This window comes from Molossus molossus, unplaced genomic scaffold, assembly GCF_014108415.1.
Source record: "Molossus molossus isolate mMolMol1 unplaced genomic scaffold, mMolMol1.p scaffold_m16_p_11, whole genome shotgun sequence".
Classification (NCBI taxonomy): domain Eukaryota; kingdom Metazoa; phylum Chordata; class Mammalia; order Chiroptera; family Molossidae; genus Molossus; species Molossus molossus.
The window spans coordinates 91277587-91298011 of record NW_023425346.1 but is presented as its reverse complement, the minus strand read 5'-3'; the positions used below and the strand labels follow the sequence as shown (position 1 = coordinate 91298011).

The 20425-nt window shown below is 49.3% G+C and overlaps 2 protein-coding genes across 5 annotated transcripts in view; one reads left to right on the top strand and one right to left on the bottom strand.

The window, feature by feature from the left end:
• The first annotated feature begins 1420 nt into the window (after window positions 1–1420).
• PRKAG3 (protein kinase AMP-activated non-catalytic subunit gamma 3) lies at window positions 1421–8264 on the top strand. Its single transcript, XM_036254396.1, has 13 exons — window positions 1421–1469; window positions 1921–2076; window positions 2437–2810; window positions 3836–3917; window positions 4330–4388; window positions 4507–4552; window positions 4771–4825; window positions 5019–5145; window positions 5244–5409; window positions 6693–6730; window positions 6914–7060; window positions 7403–7634; window positions 8215–8264. Exons 1-12 carry the CDS (start codon window positions 1451–1453, stop codon window positions 7517–7519), a joined length of 1386 nt encoding a protein of 461 aa, XP_036110289.1. The 5' UTR covers window positions 1421–1450; the 3' UTR covers window positions 7520–7634; window positions 8215–8264.
• A 7450-nt stretch (window positions 8265–15714) lies between these two features.
• LOC118625177 (sterol 26-hydroxylase, mitochondrial) overlaps window positions 15715–20425 on the bottom strand; it is a 66734-nt gene continuing 62023 nt past the window's right edge. For 3 of the 4 annotated variants that reach the window (XM_036253722.1, XM_036253723.1, XM_036253719.1), the window contains 7 exons: window positions 18225–18424; window positions 17903–18100; window positions 17562–17734; window positions 16819–16985; window positions 16531–16612; window positions 16238–16450; window positions 15715–16086 (listed from right to left, as the gene is read on the bottom strand). In XM_036253722.1, coding sequence (XP_036109615.1) covers window positions 15967–16086; window positions 16238–16450; window positions 16531–16612; window positions 16819–16985; window positions 17562–17734; window positions 17903–18100; window positions 18225–18424 — 1153 coding nt within the window. In that variant the 3' untranslated portion in view covers window positions 15715–15966. The remainder of the gene's footprint in view (window positions 16087–16237; window positions 16451–16530; window positions 16613–16818; window positions 16986–17561; window positions 17735–17902; window positions 18101–18224; window positions 18425–20425) is intronic. The other variant, XM_036253720.1, reaches the window with a different exon arrangement.

Sequence of the window (20425 nt, the reverse complement as noted above, 5' to 3'; positions counted from 1 at the left end):
AAGACAGGGGCTCTGAGGATGATGGAAAAGAAATTCAATGAATTCGGCAAGAAGTCCAGTCGTCCATTACTGAGATGGAGGAGGCTGAAAGGGAAAAAAAAGGAAGGGAGGGGCAGAGGGAGAGGAGCTGGAGCTGCTGGGTCAGCTGTCCTGATTTAAACATTGACTCAGGCCCCAGGAATGCCAAGGAAGGGGGGTGGGCAGCCACCAGGGCCAGGTCGGAATTCTGTTGGCACCAGAAGAGGTGGGGACAGGAAACACAACAGGATGAGGGGGCTGGGGCTGCTGCACACCTGGACCTACCTCCAAACCACAGATAGAAACAGGGGCCTCTCACCCCATGGACAAGTGTAGGTCCCAAGCCCTCAAGCCCATGGCACACCTTCAAGGTGATCATCACTGGTTCCCACCTACCCGAACCCTCCCAATCCTCCACCAGAGAGAGAGGGACAGGCTCCTGGGACTCAAATAGGGACATCTGGACATATCTTGGCCACTCTCCTGGGACCACCCACAAACCCCATATCCCCAGCCTCCCAGCTGGCTGCAATTTGCTCTTTGTAACTCCAGCACCACCCACGACTGAAGTTTGTACAAGGAAGAAAGTTAAGCTCAACTCCTCTCCGTTTTCCCTCATTTAGCGCCTGACAAAGATAAGAGTTCCTCGGAGGAGAAACCCAGGACAAAGAACCCACCTCCTCCTAGCCCCAGTGCCCGGACATGGCTCTAAGCCACCTCCTCCACAGCAGGTCCTTCCTGCTTGTCCTCTGGAATCCAGGAAGCAGCCCCGGACCAGACATCAAGATTCCAGGTTGCCCCTTTCCACTTCCCCCTTCCCCCAGGCCGCTGGGCTAGAGCAGCTGAGCAGGTGGATCCCTCCCTCCCAGCTGACTGACACCCAGAGAGAAACTGATACGGGAAGGCAGGGTGCCAGGGGCCAGGCCCAGAATAGTGCTGCCCAGCCACAGTGTCCAGCACTTGCTCTCTGTCTGTCCAGTTGGACACATGGAGTCTTAGCTGGAGCACCATCTGCACACGGTACAGGGGTTCCAGAGAGGCCATGAGGGGGACACACCACATTGTGTGTGTGTGTGTGTGTGTGTGTGTGTGTGTGCGCATTTGACCTGGATTTTCTTGGTGTATATGAGCACATAGGTGTCTGTGTGTATATATTCTTTGTGTGTGTGTACGTGGTTCTATGCCTGAGAATGGTTGAGTTTGTGTATTTCTGAGTGCGTGTAAGTATTTGTGTATGGGTGTGCGTGTTTATGTGTTTGTGGGGTGGGCGTTTATGTGTGTATATATATATGAGTGTGTATCTGTGTTTGCGAGTGGTGTGGGGGGGGGGCTCACGTACGCACCGTGGGAAGGACCTGGGTTCTGGAATTTAGGGCATTTTCCCACCCCTTCAGCATTACCCTCCCCACAGAACCCATCCTGGAGCAGCCCTATGGGATCTGAGCATCAAGGTAGGTGGGGTGGCCCCTCCTGGTGGGCCCAGCCTCTTTTTTCTGGGCAACCCGATCTCACCCACTCTGCTAGCCTAGCTTTTGTCTTTCTCCAGTTTCGTTTTTGTTCCTCTTTGTTTCTCCTTCTTCCTTTTCCTCACCTGCTCCTTCCTCTTGCAAATGACGATAAGGCAGATCTAGAGTCTGAAGACTTAGACTCTGGTTCTGACTTTATCACTTACTAGCTATGTGATTTGTGGCAAATTGTTTAAACTCTCTAATCTCAAGTCCCTTGTTAGTAAACTAGGAATGATAATAATGCCTCCCTTAATAAGATTGCCACGAGGTTTGAATGATAAAGTGTTGAGAAAAGCCCTTTGAAAGCTTGCAAATATTAAATGTTACTATTAACATTTTAACTGATCCTGTTGTTACTCCCTATTAACCAAACAGGCCCCCTTCCCCCTTCCAGAGATGAACTTCCTAGAGCAAGGAGATAACACATCATGGCCATCACCGGCCTTGACCGCCAGCTCAGAAAGAAGCCGTGGGAAACGAGGGGCCAAGGCCTCGAGATGGACAAGGCAGAAGGCTGTGGAGGAAGAGGACCTGCCAGACCTGGGGGAAGGTTAGGCCAAGGCCAGTTCTACGGAGAATGAGTGGGGGTGCGTGCAGTGGGAGGTCCCAGAGCCTGGGGCCTGGGCTTAGCCCTTGATTCTTCCATAACACAGAGTTGGACCCAACCCTCATCTTATAGCCTCAGTCTCGCCACATGGAAGAGGACTACTGCATTGCAGAGCCCGGGACCCAACATGGGTTACACAGGACAGAGCCACTATCTCATGTGACTCCCCGAGACTCAGCTTTCTCATCTGCAAAATGGGGCCCACAACATCCAGGCTTCCCAAGGCTGCTGTGAAGATAAACTGAGACAGCAAATGATAAAGTATTTTGGATGATGGAACTACTGTCATTTCCTCCCAAACAGGTCCCCAATCCAGGCCAGCTGCTGAGTCCATCGGGCTGGAGGCCACATTCCCCAAGGCCACACCCTTGGCCCAGGCTGCTCCCTTGGACATCCTTCCCTCTGAGTGTGCAGCCTCAGCCTCGGGCTCCAGCACAGATGATTTGGAGCTGGGCAAAGAGTTCCCAGCCACAGCAGCCTGCAGGTATGAGCTCAGCCTGGTGGAAGAGAGGCCTGCCCCGTGCCTATCCCTGCAGGTCCCATTACTCAGGCAGGGCTTGGACGATGAGCTGCAGAAGCCAGGGGCCCAGGTCTACATGCACTTCATGCAGAAGCACACCTGCTACGATGCTATGGCAACCAGCTCCAAACTGGTCATCTTCGACACCACGCTGCAGGTGAGGCCACAGCTCAGCCCACCTCCATCCTCACGGGGCTGCAACCACCACTCACACCCTCCAGGATACCTAGCCAGGCCAGGCCTCCCTGCATGTCCCCTTCCAAGCTCCTTCTTAGCACCATGGAGACCAATGTGGGGAGGGCTACTGCTCTCTGTGAGCAACCCCTAACTGTCATCACAGCTCTGCCACTTAGTGTCTGTAGGATCTTGGGTCGGTCACGTTACCTCTCTCATCTCAAAAATGAGGATAGGAATGCCTCCTTTGCCCTTCAATTTTCAGAGGACTCCTGGGACAACTCTGGAGAGGTAGGAGCACTTCGCAAACCCTGAACTATGTGGAAGATATTGCAGAATGGCTTAGAACACAGAGCAGAGGACTCTCGGGACCAGATAAACAGGATGAGCTTTGGTCCCTGTTTTTTCATGAGGCTGAGCGACGAAATGCCTATCATTCCATTCTTATCATCATGTATAGTAGAGCAGTATTTCCCAAAGCATGGTATATGTGTCGTCCACAGTACACAATTTGATTCTGGTGACATATGAGTGAATATATTTATATTAGTATCCTTGCCTTTATTTTAATATGTATTAGAAACACAACCAGCATGTTTAGATAGCATTTCTTAGACTGAGGCCTAAATGAATCCATAGAAAATGTATTTAGATAAAAATATTTTGTAAATGCCATGTAAATAATTATACCTCTGGTACTTACGTTAGAAAAATTATACTGTATGTGTCTGAACACATATGACTCCTGAGTGGAAACACAGTTAATTTTTCACACCCTAGTGTGCCTGGTGAGTGGGTCACCTAGTGCCTCTGGCCACCTGCAGCCTTATCTCTGTAGCAAATGTCCCCAACAAGGATGATGGTGCGTGCTATGACATGAGAAAGGCAGGCTAGCTGGTGTGAAGGAGGACCCGTGAGAAAGCCCCATAGAAGGAGACCCCGGCTGGGACAGGGTACCACTGAGGGGATGTGGGAGACTCACCCTCAACTGTTCTTTCTGGCCCTCAGATCAAGAAGGCCTTCTTCGCCCTGGTGGCCAATGGTGTCCGGGCTGCACCTCTATGGGACAGCAAGAAACAGAGCTTTGTAGGTGAGGAGGGCTGGGGGGTGGGCAGAGGTGGTGGGAAGGGGCCCTCAGAGGAGGGACCTTGTGAGGTGGTTCTACATTCAATTTTCCCATCTGTGGAGGAGTTGGGACCAGCTGACCCCTCTAGCTCTACTGCCCATGGTCTCAGGTCATAGGTGCTAGGCAGGAAAGGAGAAAAGGGAAAGGAAGAAATGAGGAAAATACGAAAGGGTGTGGGGGAGGAGAGAAACTGGAAGGAAAAGGGAGAAGCCCATTTCTCAGGCACACGAGGGGCTGTCCTACTCCCCTCTTGCCACAATTCCCACTGTTGTCTCAGTTCTAGGACTCTGGAGGGCCTGGGAGGGGAGTCTGGCCCCTCAACCTGCTCCCATCACAAGGTCCCAGGCTGACCCCTCTGTACCCCCCAACCCCACAGGGATGCTGACCATCACAGACTTCATCTTGGTGCTCCATCGCTATTACAGGTCTCCCCTGGTGAGGAATGGGCTGGAAGTCCTGGGGGCACCCACCTGGGCTGGGTGGTGGGGAGTTCAGGGAGCCTGATGCCTGAGGGGCTCATGTCTGACTACTGGAGTCCTGTCTCTGTATCTAGGTCCAGATCTATGAAATCGAAGAGCATAAGATTGAGACCTGGAGGGGTGAGCAGGCAGAGGGGACCTGGAAAGGGGCTGAGGGGGTGTGGGTGAGCCCGGGGCCAGGACCTGAGGGAGAGAGGAGGGGCAGTGGGGATCTCCTGGAAGGAGCAGAGGAAGGATGACTGGGAGCCCAGGGGCCTGAGGGAGGGGATGCACTCTGGTGGACTATGTGGTAAGGTGGGGTAGCCAGTTCCCTTGGCCTGACTCCACTTTTTCTACAGAGATCTACCTTCAAGGCTGCATCAAGCCTCTGGTCTCCATCTCTCCCAATGACAGGTAAGCATTCCCAGCCGTCCACCTGAGCCTGCTCGCTCTACACAGTCCCCTTCCCCGCCTCTCAGGTCTGAACTCACCTGCACATCTTGGGAGGCCCACAAGGCAGCCTCAGCACCCTGTCCTCCTATCTAGGGGGCTGGGGTGGAGGGTGTCTCTCCCCAGGCTGCTCAGGCTCGCCGTTCCCACCCTGCAGCCTGTTGGAAGCTGCCTACACCCTCATCAAGAACCGGATCCACCGCCTGCCTGTCCTGGACCCTGTCTCAGGCGACGTGCTCCACATCATCACACACAAGCGGCTGCTCAAGTTCCTGCACATCTTTGTGAGCCTAGGGGTGACCCTGATCATTGGGAAGGGGGCAGCTGGGAACCCTGGAGGCTGCTCCACCCTGATGGCACCACCTGTCCCCAACCCAACCAGGGTGCTCTGCTGCCCCGGCCCTCATTCCTCTCCCGAACCATCCAAGATTTGGGCATCGGTACATTCCGAGACTTGGCTGTGGTGCTTGAAACAGCACCCATCCTGACCGCACTGGACATCTTTGTGGACCGGCCGGTGTCTGCGCTGCCCGTGATCAACGAAGATGGTATTCACCCCAGGACGGGGCGAGGGGAAAGGGGGCGAGGGGCAGTGAGGGGCAGAGGTCTATGTAGCATCAGTTCAGGGCCCAGGGAGGAGCCTGGGCTAGAAGTCTCTACCTGCTTTGAGCCTCGGACCAGTTACTAGCCTCTCTGTGCCTCAGTTTTCTCATGTGTAAAGTGGGCAGCTTAACCACACCTATCCTCTGACTTCACGGGATGATTAAAAGGATTATATGCAATCAAATGAGCATAAGGAGAGGAAACAGTAGATGAGGTTTTTCATTTTAATTCATCCTAAAATGGGACATGGGACCCAGTCAAATCTCAATTTCTTACTCTGAAAAAATGTGACAGAGGAATTACAAGATCACTTCTTTGGTAAACCATGGTTGTAAATTATTTCAGAGTTAAAATTGCCATAATGAAGCTAGATATCAAGAAGCATTCTAATTTATTTTTTATTATAAAAATTTCAAATGTATGAAAATGATAGAGAAACTGTATAATGAACCCCACATATTCATTGCCTGGATTAACTACTGTTAACACATTGCCATAATCAGTTCTTTTTCTTGTCTTTTCTTTTGCTGAAGTAATTTAAAAGAGACATCATGTCAGTTCACACCTAAACATTCCTGTCTGCATCTCTTAAAATATTTCCTCTATCCCCGAACAAAACTACAGATAATTTATTGTTATCTAATATCCAATTCTAATTCTCTTTTCTCCATTTTCCCCAATAATATTTTTTTACAGTTTATTTGTTCAAGCTAGGATCAATTAAGGTCTATGCTTTGCATCTGCTTCTTTTGTCCTTTTAAATCTCTTTTAATCTAAAACAGTTCCCTCCCTACTTGATTTTTTATGACATCAATGATGAAAAGTCTGGGTCAGCAGTCTTACAGTGAGGGGCAGAGGTCTGCTTGTTTACTTTCTACGGGTGGCCTTTACCTGTTCCTCTATTTCTGTTTCCTGTAAACCAGGAATTAGATGTAAGGCTCTAGCAGATCCAGGCTAGAACATTTCCCAGGTGATGTGACATGCTCCTATTGTGTCACATCAGGAAGCACAGGGGCATCAGGTTGTCTCCCTCTGTGGTGCTGTTTGGTCTGTGGGTTCAGACAGTGGCCGCCTGGTGCTTCACTATACACCAGTAGTCTGGGGGTGGGTGGGTGAGGAATGTCGAGGAGTTCATTCCAAAAGCCCACCCCAAGCCCTCGAACAGCGTCCTGGTTCTGATCTGAACCTATTTCCTGCCTCTCCCTTACCCCACCCGCCACTCCTGCAGGTCAAGTCGTGGGCCTCTACTCCCGCTTTGATGTGATCGTAAGTGTCTGTGGGGAATGGAGGGGAGCTGGAGCCGAGGGTGCTCCAGGGAGGCTGTAGGTGTGAGAACCAGTGGCATCTGTGGACCAGAGGGACCTTTTCAAGTGTGTGGGGGGGTGATATCCACTGGGCTAGAGCCTAGTTGAAGGGGCCACTAAGAGCAACACTTCCCTCCCTGCCCAGCACCTGGCTGCCCAGCATACCTACAACCAGCTAGACATGAGTGTGGGAGACGCACTGAGGCAGAGGACACTGTGTCTGGAGGGGGTCCTTTCCTGCCTGCCTGAAGAGAACTTGGGGGAAATCATCGACCGGATTGTCCGGGAGCAGGTACCCGTGCCCTTCAGACGTGCTCCCAACACATATGGTCCGATCCTTCTCATGAACTGCTCTAGCTCTTCCTATACATTGGGCACCTGCCCTGTCCTACTTCATGGCCAAGCTCTTAGTGTCCACACTAGTCTACAACTGGTCTTGTCCATGGGGCCCTCCTGCCATGGGCCACAGCCAGTTGATCACCGCAGAGAGGTCAGAACCTTAACTGGTTTCTAAGAGACACTCTCTTGCTCCCCCAGCTATGTCCAGTCGTTGCCCTTGATTTGCGATGCCAACCTCACTGGTTGCCATAGCCTTATGGCCCTGCGCCCTTACTGAACCTCTGTGGACCCACAGGTACACCGGTTGGTACTAGTGGATGAAAGCCAACATCTCCTGGGCTTGGTGTCCCTCTCCGACATCCTCCAGGCACTGGTGCTCAGCCCTGCTGGCATTGAGGCCCTCAGTGCCTGAGAGTATCCAAGTCCTCATTCCCAGGCCGCCTTCCACACCTGAAGCCAAGGAAGGGGGCTGGGGCGTCGGCCTTCATCTTCCCCCACCCCCATTAGCTGGTTCGACTCTGGTTCAGGTAGGCTCTGCCCTGGGCCATTGGCCTCAGCACCAGCCCCTTGGTCTTTCTGGGCTCCCAGATCTCAGATTGGGGCACCCTGAGGGTGGGAGTGGCCCAGCCCATAGCTGAGTGGCCCCATGAAAACTCTAGGTGTCAGGACTCACCAAAGGGCCACAACTTTGTTCCATTCTCAGTTGAGGGCATGAGAGGGGCACAGGGGCCAGGGTAAAGGCAAGGATGGGGTGATGTGACTTCAGGTGCTCTGGGAAGATTATCCTGCCCTCTCACAGTTCAATTCCTACCTGCTTGGAATTCCCCTACTGGAAGGAAGCAAGTTAATAAACCTTTGTTGAATGAAATTTCCCTGCTCAGTAAGAACTAAGGCTAAAACGCAGGAGCTTCTAAATACTCATCTCAGTAAATTCGATGTGATCTCAGACTTTTTCCTGGGAGTGTATTTGCTAGGGGGCTGCAGAGGGTAGGGGTGCAAATTTCACCTAGTTGGCAGTAAATGGCAAGACCGAGGTGTCCCTTTTGGGAAGGCAACCTACCCTCCGGGGCCATTCAGTCACCATCTTCCCTTCTCTTTTCCTCACAGGCTCTCCAGCCCTCCCTAAATGCCCTAGCCCTGCCTGTGCTCCCAGAAGCCCTCGGGAATGCCCAGTGCATTATGGGATGATGAAATTAAGGAGAACAGCTGAGTCAAGCCTAGAGGTCCCTGAGCCAGAGGCACTGGGATTGCCTTAAGGCCTCCTGCTCCGTGTCACCCACATCACTTTCCCCCACTGGGTTGTGACTGGCCCCAGTAGGGCAGCAAGCCCTCAGCCCATGGGTTTAGTCAGGGACTCTGGATTCTTCAGAGCTCCTGAGTCCCAGCTGTTCTACCCCATGAGAACCACCGTAGTGGTTCCCACAACCTCCTACTCCCTCTGCGCTGTATTTCAGGGCTGCTGAGGGCACCATGGAGCAGCAGTTATTTGTGGAGCTGTCTGTTGAAGTGGGTCCTCCCTCCATCCTCGTCCTCAGCTCTGTGTTCTCAGTCCCCAGTGATGGCCCTGAATTTGGATCACTGAAGATGAACAATAGAGAGAACAAAAGTAGAAAGAACAACCCATGAACTTAGATTTTCTAAGTTTCACTCAGAAAATGCTACAGTCATTTGACCTGAACTTGTGGCAAGATCCCTGAACTTTCTGAATTCAAAGGGAAGAAGGAAAATCTGTAATTGGCAAACGCTGCAAGTGGCATTTATTTTGTGCATGGAGTGTTATACCACCAAATTTTTTTTATCTTTGATTTATAACAAAACCATAAAAAATGTTAATTTGTTACTTGCATAGTAGCTACAACTCACATCATAAACTCGAATCTGCAAGAAGCATAACTTTATTTTTCTAACACTGAATGTAATTTCTATTATGAAGCCCTTTTCAGCAAGTTGTAGAGATTAATTTCAGTCAATCTGGGGTTCCCTTTCCAACTTTTCCTGAGGTTAAGTTTGATGAGGAGGGAGAGGCTTTCAGCAGAATAAAATCTGTTTCTTAGTCATCATCATCCCTCCGTGTCAGCTCCCGCTAAAACATCCCCATTCCAGCTGGTTGTCACTTAGGTGGTCATTGGCGGGCATGGCCCCTGCCCGGTTCCCCCTCACTCCCTACCATGAAGCCTCTTTGGACCTGCCTGCTCTCGGGGAATGAGGACTTTCTAGCCCCTGGCTCTGCACCCCTCTGGGCTTCAGGAAGCTCTTTGGGGCTGTCCCAAGCCCATCTGCTGAGATAGACAGCAAGTGGCCTGTTATTCTCTGAGCCTTGAGGTTTTTCCATCCTCTACCCAGGAAACATGGGGCCCAGGGCTCTTCTACCCTATCACCTGCAAACCTCTCTGGGATATTTGTCATTCTCCCCCTCCCTTCAGACACAGCTCCTTAGGGACCCCAGAAATGTCTACACTCTTAGCTTCCCCAACCCCCACAGCCTGTGGGGAAGAGGGAGTATTTTTCTCCAACCCATCATATATTCTTCCAAATCCACTGTGTGTGTCTTGAGTATTTGAGGGTCAGGCTTTTAAATTCCAAAGCCAAGACTGAGCTTCTGCTGTATCACCCTCCACTGTGGCAATGGGCACTGCAGGGCGAGCTGTCCAGTGGGGAGAAAGAGGCTAATATATGTACAGTATGTTCCCACCCCATTTGCCTCACAGAGCAAGAGTGGAGACGCAAACTTGATGGGTCAGGGAGTAAATTAAGTCACTTTCTCAGACTCTCGGCTTCCGTTCCAGTTTTGCTCTAATCCACAGTCCGGTGCTGGCTCTGCTCTGGCCCAACCTGGGGAGGTACTGGGTCTTGGGCTCAAGTGGCACGAGAGGATGGGAGTCTTGCTCACTCAAGTGGCAGGGGGTGCGGGGGGGCGGGAGGTGGGTCAGGCTGTCTCCAGCTGTGCTGGCTCTAGGGAAAGTGCAGCAGGGTCAGTCTGCGGTGGTGGTACCTGGGGACAGACCTTCAGAGCTCAGGCTTTAGGTGAAAGGGCAGCCTGAAGAACATGGTCCCTTGTGCTGCCCTGAGAGCAGAGAGGTCTCTGCTAATTGGCCAGGGCTAATTTTTACAATATTTTTATTGAAATATAATATATTGCCCTGGCCGGTTCGGCTCAGCGGTTAGAGTGTCGGCCCGTGGATCAGAGAGTCCCGGATTCGGTTCCCACTAGGGACACGTACCTCGGTTGCAGTTTGTCCCCGGCCCCTGTTGGGGTCGTGTGGTTGGCAACTAGTTAATGTGTCTCTTTTACGTTGATGTTTCTCTCTCTCCTTTCCTCCTTCTCTCCCTCCCGCTGTACCTAAAGATAAATGCAAAAAATGTCCTCGGGTGAGGATATATATATATATAGTAAAAATTTAAAAAAAAAAAGAACATCTGGTATAAAGATAAAACGTCTTGGGCCATGTTGTATTTTGTTTTTCTCTGTTCAGGGTACAGGTGTTTTATTCTCTTCTTCCCAGAGCCATGTCTGTGGGCAAGGTTTCATAGTTGTGCTAATAGCTCTTCAGCTCTTTTATCTTGTAGGACAATGTTCACTCATCACTGATGGCAAGGCTTTTTCAAGGGGGGAGCCTCTGCATCTCTGCCTACACCTCATCTGCTCTGTAATTAATCCTCAAAAGAGCATCATTACTTCAACCTGCTGGGCCTTGTTTTGGCTCTGCACTTCTGATTTCCGCCCGGAGGCTGGGTTGTAGGCCCACAGATGATGGACAGCAGAACAGTGCCGCTCGGAATTTCCTGCGGGGCCTCTAGAGGTATTGCTTCCATTGGCAGCTATTTCACAAATTCATCTTCATGGATTTCTTTCAATTGAGATATAATTCACAGACCATTTAAATTCATTCTTTCAAAGTGTACAACTTAGTGGTATTTCATACATTCACAGAGTTGTACAACCACCACCACTATCTAATTCCAGACCATATTCATCATCCAAAAGAAACTCCAGGGACTTCCGGTCAAGATGGCAGGTAGGTAAACGCAGAATCACCTCCTCCCACAACCACATCAAAGTTACAACTAAACTACAGAACACTCATCATTCAAAACCGCCTGACATCGAGCTGAATGGAAGTCCTACAACTACGGAATTAAAGCAGCAGCTGCATGGAGACTGGTAGGAGGGCGGAGGCGGTCGGGCCGGTCCCACACCCATGTGTGGCGGATAAAAATCAGGAGGACACCCCGTCTGGGAAGATCCTCCCTGAAGACAGAGGGGTCCCTGTCCCACACCAGGTGCCCTGCTCAGGGTTCCAGTGCCAGGAAGAAAAGTCCCCATAACTTCTGGCTGGAAAAACCAGCGGGAACTGAGGCTCAGGGAAGCTGATGCGGCTTGAGCCCCAGGCAGCTCCTTAAAGGGCCCACGCTCGGACTTATCGGACTCTCTCCCTCTAAGCATGGGGGGGAGGCAGCTCGAGGGGCACCAGAGACATACAGGGAAGAACTGAGCTGTTTGGCACTGGAGCGAGGGCTGGAGAGGCGGCCTTCTCCAGGACAGACATGCTGTCAGAGGCCTTTGTTCCTTTGGTGAGCCCTGCCCTGGGGCGACAGACAGCCACCATATCTGGGACTTCAGCAACCTGACCCACACTGGTTGCCCCACCCTGGTGATTCCCTGAGGCCCCGCCCCACCCAACTTTCAGGCCCACCCAAGCTGTTGCCAGTTGCTTAACCATAGGATTGGCCTGTCTTGGATCCTGCTTCAGGTGTTACTAAATTCTTTCAAACAAGTAGCATCTGGTCTCAGATAGCCCCATACCTCTCATTAAGTAATACACAGAAACAAACACAGATAGGCAGCCAAAATGAGGAGACAAAGAAACAGGTCCCAAATGAAAGAACAGAACAAAACTCCAGGAAAAGAACTAAGCAAAATGGAGATAAGAAACCTAACAGATACTGAGTTCAAAATACAGCTTATAAGGATGCTCAATAAACTTAGTGAGGACCTCAAGAGCATTAAAAAAGACCAGTCAGAAATGAAGGAGGCACTAACTGAAATAAAGAATAATTTACACAGATTCAATAGTAGAGTACGTAAATCCAAGAAGCAAACCATTGATTTGGAATACAAGGAAGCAAAAAACACCCAATCAGAACAGCAAAAAGAAAAAGTAATCCAAAAAAATGAGGATAGTGTAAGGAGCCTCTGGGACAACTTCAAGAGTGCCAACATTCACATCTTGGGGGTGCCAGAAGGAGAAGAGAGAGAACAAGAAGTTGAAAACCTATTTGAAACAATAATGGCAGAAAAATTCCCTAACTTGGTGAAGGAAACAGACATACAAGTCCAGGAAGCACAGAGAGTCCCAAACAAAATGAACCCCAAGAGGCCCACACCAAGACACATCATCAACAAAATGCAAAAGGTTCAAGACAAAGAGAGAATCTTAAAAGCAGCAAGAGAAAAGCAGTCAGTCACTCACAAGGCAGTTCCCATAAGATTGTCAGCTGATTTCTCAAAAGAAACTTTGCAGGCCAGAAGAGAGTGGCAAGAAATATTTAGAGTGATGAAAAGCAAGAACCTAAAACCAAGATTACTCTATCCTGCAAAGCTGTCATTTAGAATCGATGGCCATATAAAGAGTTTCCCAGACAAGAAAAAGTTAAAGGAGTTCATCACCACCAAACCATTATTATATGAAATGTTGAAGGGTCTTTTTGAAGAAAAAGATAAAATATATGAACAAACAAAATGGCAATGAATACATATCTACTGGCAATGGAATCTACAAACAAAATGAACAGGCAGAACAGAAACATTATCATAGATATAGAGAACATTTTGTTGGTTGCCAGATGGGAGGGGGGTTGGGGAAATGGGTGAAAAAGGTGAAGGATTAAGAACAAATTGTTTGCTAGACTGACAAACCTCAAAGAGAAGGGTGTTGGGGGATGGGAAGAAATAAACCAAAGAACTTATATGCATAACCAATGGACACAGACAACAGTGTGGGAAAAGGCGGGAAGGAGGTGGAAGTGGGGAGGAGGGGGTCAATGGGGGAAAAATGAGGAACATCTGTAATACATTCAACAATAAAAATAAAAATAAAAAACTCCATATTTGTTAACAATTACTCCTCATGCTCCCTTCCTCCTGACTTCTGGCAACTACTAATCTACTTTTTGTCCTTATGGATCTGCCTATTCTGGACATTTTATGTAAATTGAATCATATAAGGTGTGCTCTTTTCCAAATATGTGGTGACAGAAGATTATTTGACTTTGGGTGGTAGGTACACAATACAATATAGAGATCATGTATTATAGATATCTACACCTGAAACCTATATAATCTTATTAACCAATGTCACCCCAATAAATTTAATAATTAGATATGCTCTTTTGTGTCTGGTTTCCTTCATTAGCATAATGTTTTTGTTTGTTTGTTTGTTTATCCTCACCCGAGGACATTTTTCCATTTTTTGTTCAGATAGAGCGGGAGGGAGAGAGAGAGAGAAACATCGACGTGAAGGGACACATCGAGTGGCTGCCACCTGCACGACCAACAAGGGCCGGGGACAAACTGCAACCGAGGTACGTGCCCTTAGCGGGAACTGAACCCAGGTCTCTCTGTACTGCAGGCTGATGCTCTAACCGCTGAGCCAAACCGGCCAGGGCAGCATAATGTTTTTAAGGTTTATCCACGATGTAACATGAATCAGTACTTTATTCCTTTTTATGGCTGAATAATACTCTATCCACGTATATACAAGATCTTCATAGATTTTAATGGGAAATTAGCCTATATACTCATTAACTGAGCTATAGATCATGAGTGCTGACACTCTTGAATAGATGCTACAAAACCCCAATTCCAAGCCCCACCACACTATTCCCCCACCCAAGCGCCAGCACTGAGGGGTTCATGTGGCTTGGACAGCTCACCTTTGGTTGTCTGAAGGAGCAACATTCTGGGAAATACAGAAGTCTGCTTTGGTTGACATGGTGACAAGGATCCTGGCACCCTCTGAGCCCAGCCCCAATCCCCTGCATTTATAAGGAGCTCTCACAGGTGAACCCCTACACAGGTAGGGTCGAGATCCATGCCTTTATAATCAGGAATTCCTTTCAGTTCTCTCCAAGTTTCTCTTCCCAATAAGGAAAACCCATATCCAGCCCTGTCCTTCCCTTTCCTTCCTCCAAGTCCAGTCTCTTCTCATTCAACAAACATTTATTAGTCACCTCCTAAGTGTTAGAGTCACACTGGGATCTAAACTGAAAGGAGCTTGGTTGATGCTCTCTATATGGGTTCACAGCTGGTTGGGGAGACAGTCATGGCTACAACGAGGTGAACAAACTGAGTGCTCAGTTCTGTAAGAGGAGGGGATAAGGAAAAGCTCACACTCACCCAGAGAGGTCAGGGAAGGCTTTGCAGAGGCAGTGACATTTGAGGTGAGCCCTAAAGAAAAGCAAGTTCTCTAGGATGACATGACAGTTGGTGAAGAATATGTTCCAAGGAGAGGGGACATTAAGTATGAAGTATTGAGGCCAGAAAGAGCATAATTTGGGCTCAGCTGTGGAAAGAGTATCTGGATGAGGAGGATGAGGGGGAGTGTGGAGAGTAGGGTGCCAGATCATGAGTCTTCTAAGCCACAGTAAGGACCTTGAAATTTGCCTGAGTGCTAAGGGGAGGCCAATGAAACATTTTACTCAGAACAATGGCATGCTTTTTTAATGGGTTCAAACTCAGATCCCCACAGACATAACAAACTTGACTTTTGTTTTCTATGACTCGGCATAAATTTACAACTGGGACTGGGACTCTATGCAGTTTGGACTCACTGACTTCTCAGGCTTGTGACATAGTACATTGGATTTCAATGAAAATCTGCTTTCCCTCTAGTTGGCTTTTTGTACTAAAGAGGCTTGAAAGCTACAAACTGTAATCCCTAGATTCCCTTGCAGCTAAAATTACAGGTAGGACTTAGGTTCCACCTCTCAGATATATATGAGAGAGATTTATAAGGTAGTTGTGAGGTAGAGGCCATGCTTCTGCTGTTCCTCATCTTCCTGGGGCATTAGCAGAGGTCCAAATCCAGTGACTACTGGTTTCATGGGTAGTAAGAGGCAGGAGTGCGGTGGGAATCTTTTCTTTTCTTTTTTGCCAGCATAGACCTGAGACATGGAATAATCTAGGGCTAATAGTTGTAGTGACAGCTTCCCAACTCTCCTAAGTGTGGTCAGTGTGGTGCTCCCCAGGCTGGTCAGTGCTCTGGTAATGTCCTAGAAGTCACTCCTATAGGCCTGGCCTAGAGCTCTTCCAAAAACCTGTGTAGCACTTTGTAGTGCTTGTATCTGTGCACTTTCTGTTCAAAAGAGTGTGCTATTTCAGTGGCTGGGATTACCATGGCAGCTTCTGCTTAGGTGGGGCCTCAGTCAATTCCAGGTGAAGCCAAGGCCTCTCTGTGAGGCTGGAAAAGCATATGGTAGTCTCAGTTTCCATGAAAGGAGGCAACTTTGCCTCCCACCAAAATCCTAAGTGGGGAGAAGGCAGTCCCCAAACAAAGAAAGGCGTTCAGATGCTGGGTCGTCAAAAAGAATGACCAAGGTCTCCAAGTATCAATAAAAGGCCCTTTATTCTACATTTCCCCAAGGATAGCAATGTGACAGGGAATGGCCTTTTATCCAGGAGGGAGATGAGCACAATGATAAAATAACTAAAGCTCAGAGTTCTCTGGGAAGTGCACTGAGTTTCTCCAACCTTTGGTATCTGGCAGCCTCTCTTTTCTCCTCCTCATCAGAGACACAGCAGTGGCCAGTGTGCCAGGGCAGGGGCCTCTAGGGCAAGCCCCAGAAAGGCAGGAGCCCAGCTCAGCACGGTCTCTGCAGGAAACGCAGGCCCACATTCTTATGAGGAACCAGGACAATGCGGGCCACACTCTTCACCTCCCCTGTCTCAGGGGATAGGGCCACCTTGTACTGCTGGATCAGCTGGGAGGTAAAATGCATAAGGGGTGGTTAAAGTTCGTGATCCTCATCCACTGCCCTCCTCTGCATGCTCCCACTCTGTGCCCCCCTCCCTTTCCTCCCCAAGGCCTTTACCCCTCCCTGGCCCACACACCTCCTGCCTCTCCCCACTCACCCTTGCCAGCAGCAGCTGCATCTCCAACTCTGCAATCCTGCGGCCCAGGCAACCCCGGACCCCATAGCCAAAGGGCACAGAGCCAAAAGGGTGTTGGACCCCGAAGCTATCAGGCTCACTCTTCTTCAGCCAGCGATGGGGCTGGAAGCTTTCCGGCTCAGGGAAGATGCTAGGGTCCCGGGACACCACATAGTGGCAGAGCACAAACTGGGTCTTCGGAGGAAGAATGGGCAGCACATCAGCTTAAGGCTGTGGGGCACCCCTGGGGACCCCAGCTCTCTAGCCCCACTCACGTTCTTGGGGAAGAGGAAACCACCAACTTCAATTTCTTTTTCCATGATTACTCGGGAATTTATAGGGACCACAGGGTAGAGACTGCAGGGAAAAGAAAACGCAGGCCTGCTTCTGGAACCAAGAAGGAACAGAGTGCCCACCCCTTTAACCCCACCTTTCTGGTCCCCCAGGCCCTTCCTCCCATCTCACCCCTGGCCCTAACCTCAGCCCACCAGCCCGCACTTCCCACTCCTGTCAGTGAGTCAGCCCACACACGCAGACCCTGTGCTCCTGGGACAGCAGCTTACCGCAGTGTCTCCTTAAGCACAGCTTTGAGTAGAGGCATGTGGGCAAAGTCCTTGTGCTGGGGCACCTGCCCAACTGGCACCACACCCACCACCTCCTCATGCAAGGCCGCCTGGATTTCTGGGCTCTTTGAAAGATGGTACAGGGCCCACGTCAGCGTGTTGGATGTCTGGGAAAGAGTGAGAGATGAAGGAGCCAGTTAGGTCGTGGGAGGGTGTGTAAGTGGGTGCGTTCAAAATGCAGAAGAAAAACTAATTTGTCATGAGTATGGCAGAACGAGACAGGCGTTCATGGGACCCTCCATGCTAAGCGTGACTCCACAACGAGAGGAGGACCAGTGAGGGAGGACTGCACTCTACCAGAAAAGGCTGTAACGTGGAGAACCCAACGCGACGAAAAGATGAAAAGAGGCCCTACAAAGAAGTTGCCTGTGGACAAGGTCTTCAACTCTCCTTAAATTACAGCATTAGAGAGTTGAATTAGATGTGAGATGAAACTTCCCAGCTGTCAGTGAGGCGCCAGGAGGTGATGGAGTCTGTCTTACAAAGGGACAATTCTCTGCCCACCTCTGCTGGGCTGAACGACCCCCCACACACACACACACACCCCTATTTTCCTTCTAGTTCTGCATCCATGTCACAGAAAGAGCAGCAGGTACCTGGGGGAATGAAGACCAGGGTCGGGGGGGATAACGGGAGATCGGATCAGGATGGGAGCCCTTGATCTCACTGGCCCCCTCACGCACCGTGTCTACTCCAGCCATGAGGAGCTCGGGGAGGCTGCCCATGGCCTCACGAGGACTGAGCTGTCCGCTGGTCAGCAGGAAGTGCAGGTAGCCAGATATCTGGACCCCATTTGGCCCTCCTGTCTGTAGTTGGGTCTCTATCTCCTTGAGTTTCTGATCCATCAGTTTCTTCCCTACAGGGACAATGGACCACAGGGGAGGACAAGGTTAAAAGTCATGATTTCCAAGGACTAAGAGCCACTCTGACAGCTGGTAGCATGAGGGAGAAGGTCCTGGGAGAGAGACTGCTAATGCACAGTCCCTGGGACCCGCCCCCCAACTTCATTTCCTGGGTTCCTCACCAAAAGAGAAGATGGTGTTCCAGCCATCCAGGTATCGCTTCCAGAAGGGGAACAGGGGACGGGTCCACTTAGGGAGGAAGGTGGCATAGAGCGAGTTCTGGAACATGAGCCCGACAGAGCTGACGAAGGCCACAGTGTCCTGCGGGATGGAGCGCTCCAGGCAGCCAATACGTTTCTCAAACAGGATGTAGCAAATAGCTGGCAGTGCACAGAGGCCATCACAAGAGGCAGTGCCACGGCACAGGACCCAGGGAACTCTGAAGAGGGTAACACAACCTACCCCTGACCCATGCCCACCCAGCCCCTCTCCCAACAAAGGTACCTTCCAAGGCAAAGTAGTAGAAAAGTTGAGCCATGTCGGGCACCTGATCCCCAGAGTCACTCTCTGCCATAATCTCGTTCAGGCGAACCATGAAGCTGTCAACCACCTCATTCAGAGCATTCGTGTAGAGAGCAGCCTCAGCTGGCTTCAGAATCCGCTGGTTCAGAACCTGGCGCAGCTGGTACCAGTGATGCCCTTGCCTGCAGGGAACAGAGGAGCAACATAAGTGTAAGTATCTAATGGGGGTTAGATTACAGGGCATCTTCCCACCCTGAGGCCCCTAAAGAGTCTAGGAAAATCTCATTTTGAGATTGAAAATGATAGACTCACCAAGCTTTCAAATGATAAAATCTTTGAATCACTAAACTTTAGAATCTCACTACAGCAGAGTGGAAGTGGTTAAGGTGGGCATCTAGAATCAGATTGCCTAGGTAGGGGCAAATCACAGGTTTAATGATTACTGGTTGAGTGACCTTAGGTAGGCAGAACTGAATTCCTCTGAGCCTCAGTTTCCCCTTCTGTAAAATGGGAATAATAAGAGCGCCTATCATATTAGGGTTGTTCAGGTAATTAACGTGCTTAATCAGTGCCTGGCACATGGCGAATGCTTACTGATTACCATGATTATCTTAGAATTACACAACTTCAGAAACTTCTGTATGTGAAATGAGGAGGCGCTGCAGTGAATCAGTCCCTCTGTGTGGAAGATGAGGAATAGAGGATGAGACAACTAGGGTTCATGGGGTGTTCGGATCCTGGACCTTCATGCTCTTCTTAGCTCAACAGGCCAACAGGCCAGGGAGCCCCACTAGGCTGATGCACCAATCCCTCTTGCCACAGCCATCCAGCAGGTAGTTTGGTCCCCACTCTGGTTAGAAAGGGATGCTCATGTTGTTAGGTGCATGCTTCCAACGGGGGAGCTTAATGTTTAGGGGCTGCCCCACCCTCACCTTTCCTAAGCAAGCTGGGACGAGGTAAATTTTTATAAGCCAGTTGCAGAACAGTAAGTACAATATGGTCCAATTTTAAGAGGAAGAGAGAAAACTCTACATATCCACATGTATATTTGCATGTTTCTACATAAAATAAGGAAGAATACCCACCAAACTGTCAGGATTACTTAGGAGGATGGGATGGGGGTAAGAGGTGGAAAGACAATGTTACATTATTGGAACTTTTACAGTAGTATTACTCTTGAATTTTAAAAACCAATAAGGTATTTTAAAAAGAAAAACATGAAAGTCTTAAGTCAAGAATCAGACTTTTTATTTTAAAAAAATTATTTATTTAGTCCGGCTGGTGTGGCTCAGTGGTTCAGCGTCGACCCATGCACCAAGAGGTCGCCAGTTCGATTCCCGGTCAGGACACATGCCCAGGTTGTGGGCCAAATCCCCAGTGGGGAGCATGTAGGAGGCGGCCATCGATGTTTCTCTCTCTCTCTCCTTCTCAATTCCTCTCTCTCTAAAATCAATAAGGGCAAAATTTTTTTTTAAATTATTTATTTAAAAGAAACTCAAACCCCAGGAGTTTTCTTTATTATATTGGGCAAAACCTGAAAAAATACAAACAAAAAGTGTTTCTTAGAAAGAAATGAAAACCAGAATAGACCCACTTACTGAAACTTCAGGTTGTAGGTGCTTCTCCAAGAGTAAAACTCTCTAACAGTGGGGATCAGATTTGTGGAGATCAAATGAGAGCATTTCTGTGGTTGATAAAAAATTTCTTGAGGAAACAATGCTTCATAAAGTGAGATTTTAAAATATATATGTTAAGCCTTGACTGGTTTTTCTCAGTGGTTAGAGCATCAGCCTGTGAACCAAAGGGTCACAGGTTTGATTCCTGGTCAAGGGCACATACCTGGGTTGCAGGTTTGATTCCCAGCCCTGGTCAGGGTCATGTGGAAGGCAACTTATCGATGTGTCTCTCTCACATCTCTCTCTCTCTCTCTCTCTCTCTCTCTCTCTCTCTCTCTCTCTCTCCCCCTTTCTCCCTTCTGGCCTCCCTCCCTCCCACTCTATTTAAAAATCAATGGAAAAATATCCTTGAGTGAGGCTAAAAATATGTGTGTGTGTGTGTGTGTGTGTGTGTGTGTGTTAAAACAAAACACCCTTATTATCATAAGTTAGCAAAATAGCCTTTAAATATATATAGAGAGAGTAAAAAAGTATAAACCAATGACAAAGGGGTATATATAATGTTCA

What these genes read in the sequence shown, in the direction of transcription:
- PRKAG3 (XM_036254396.1), top strand. An exon ending in GCTATTACAGGTCTCCCCTG is followed by an intron (nt 4,389 to 4,506) that starts GTGAGGAATGGG and finishes CTCTGTATCTAG; the next exon opens with GTCCAGATCTATGAAATCGA. An exon ending in TAAGATTGAGACCTGGAGGG is followed by an intron (nt 4,553 to 4,770) that starts GTGAGCAGGCAG and finishes CTTTTTCTACAG; the next exon opens with AGATCTACCTTCAAGGCTGC.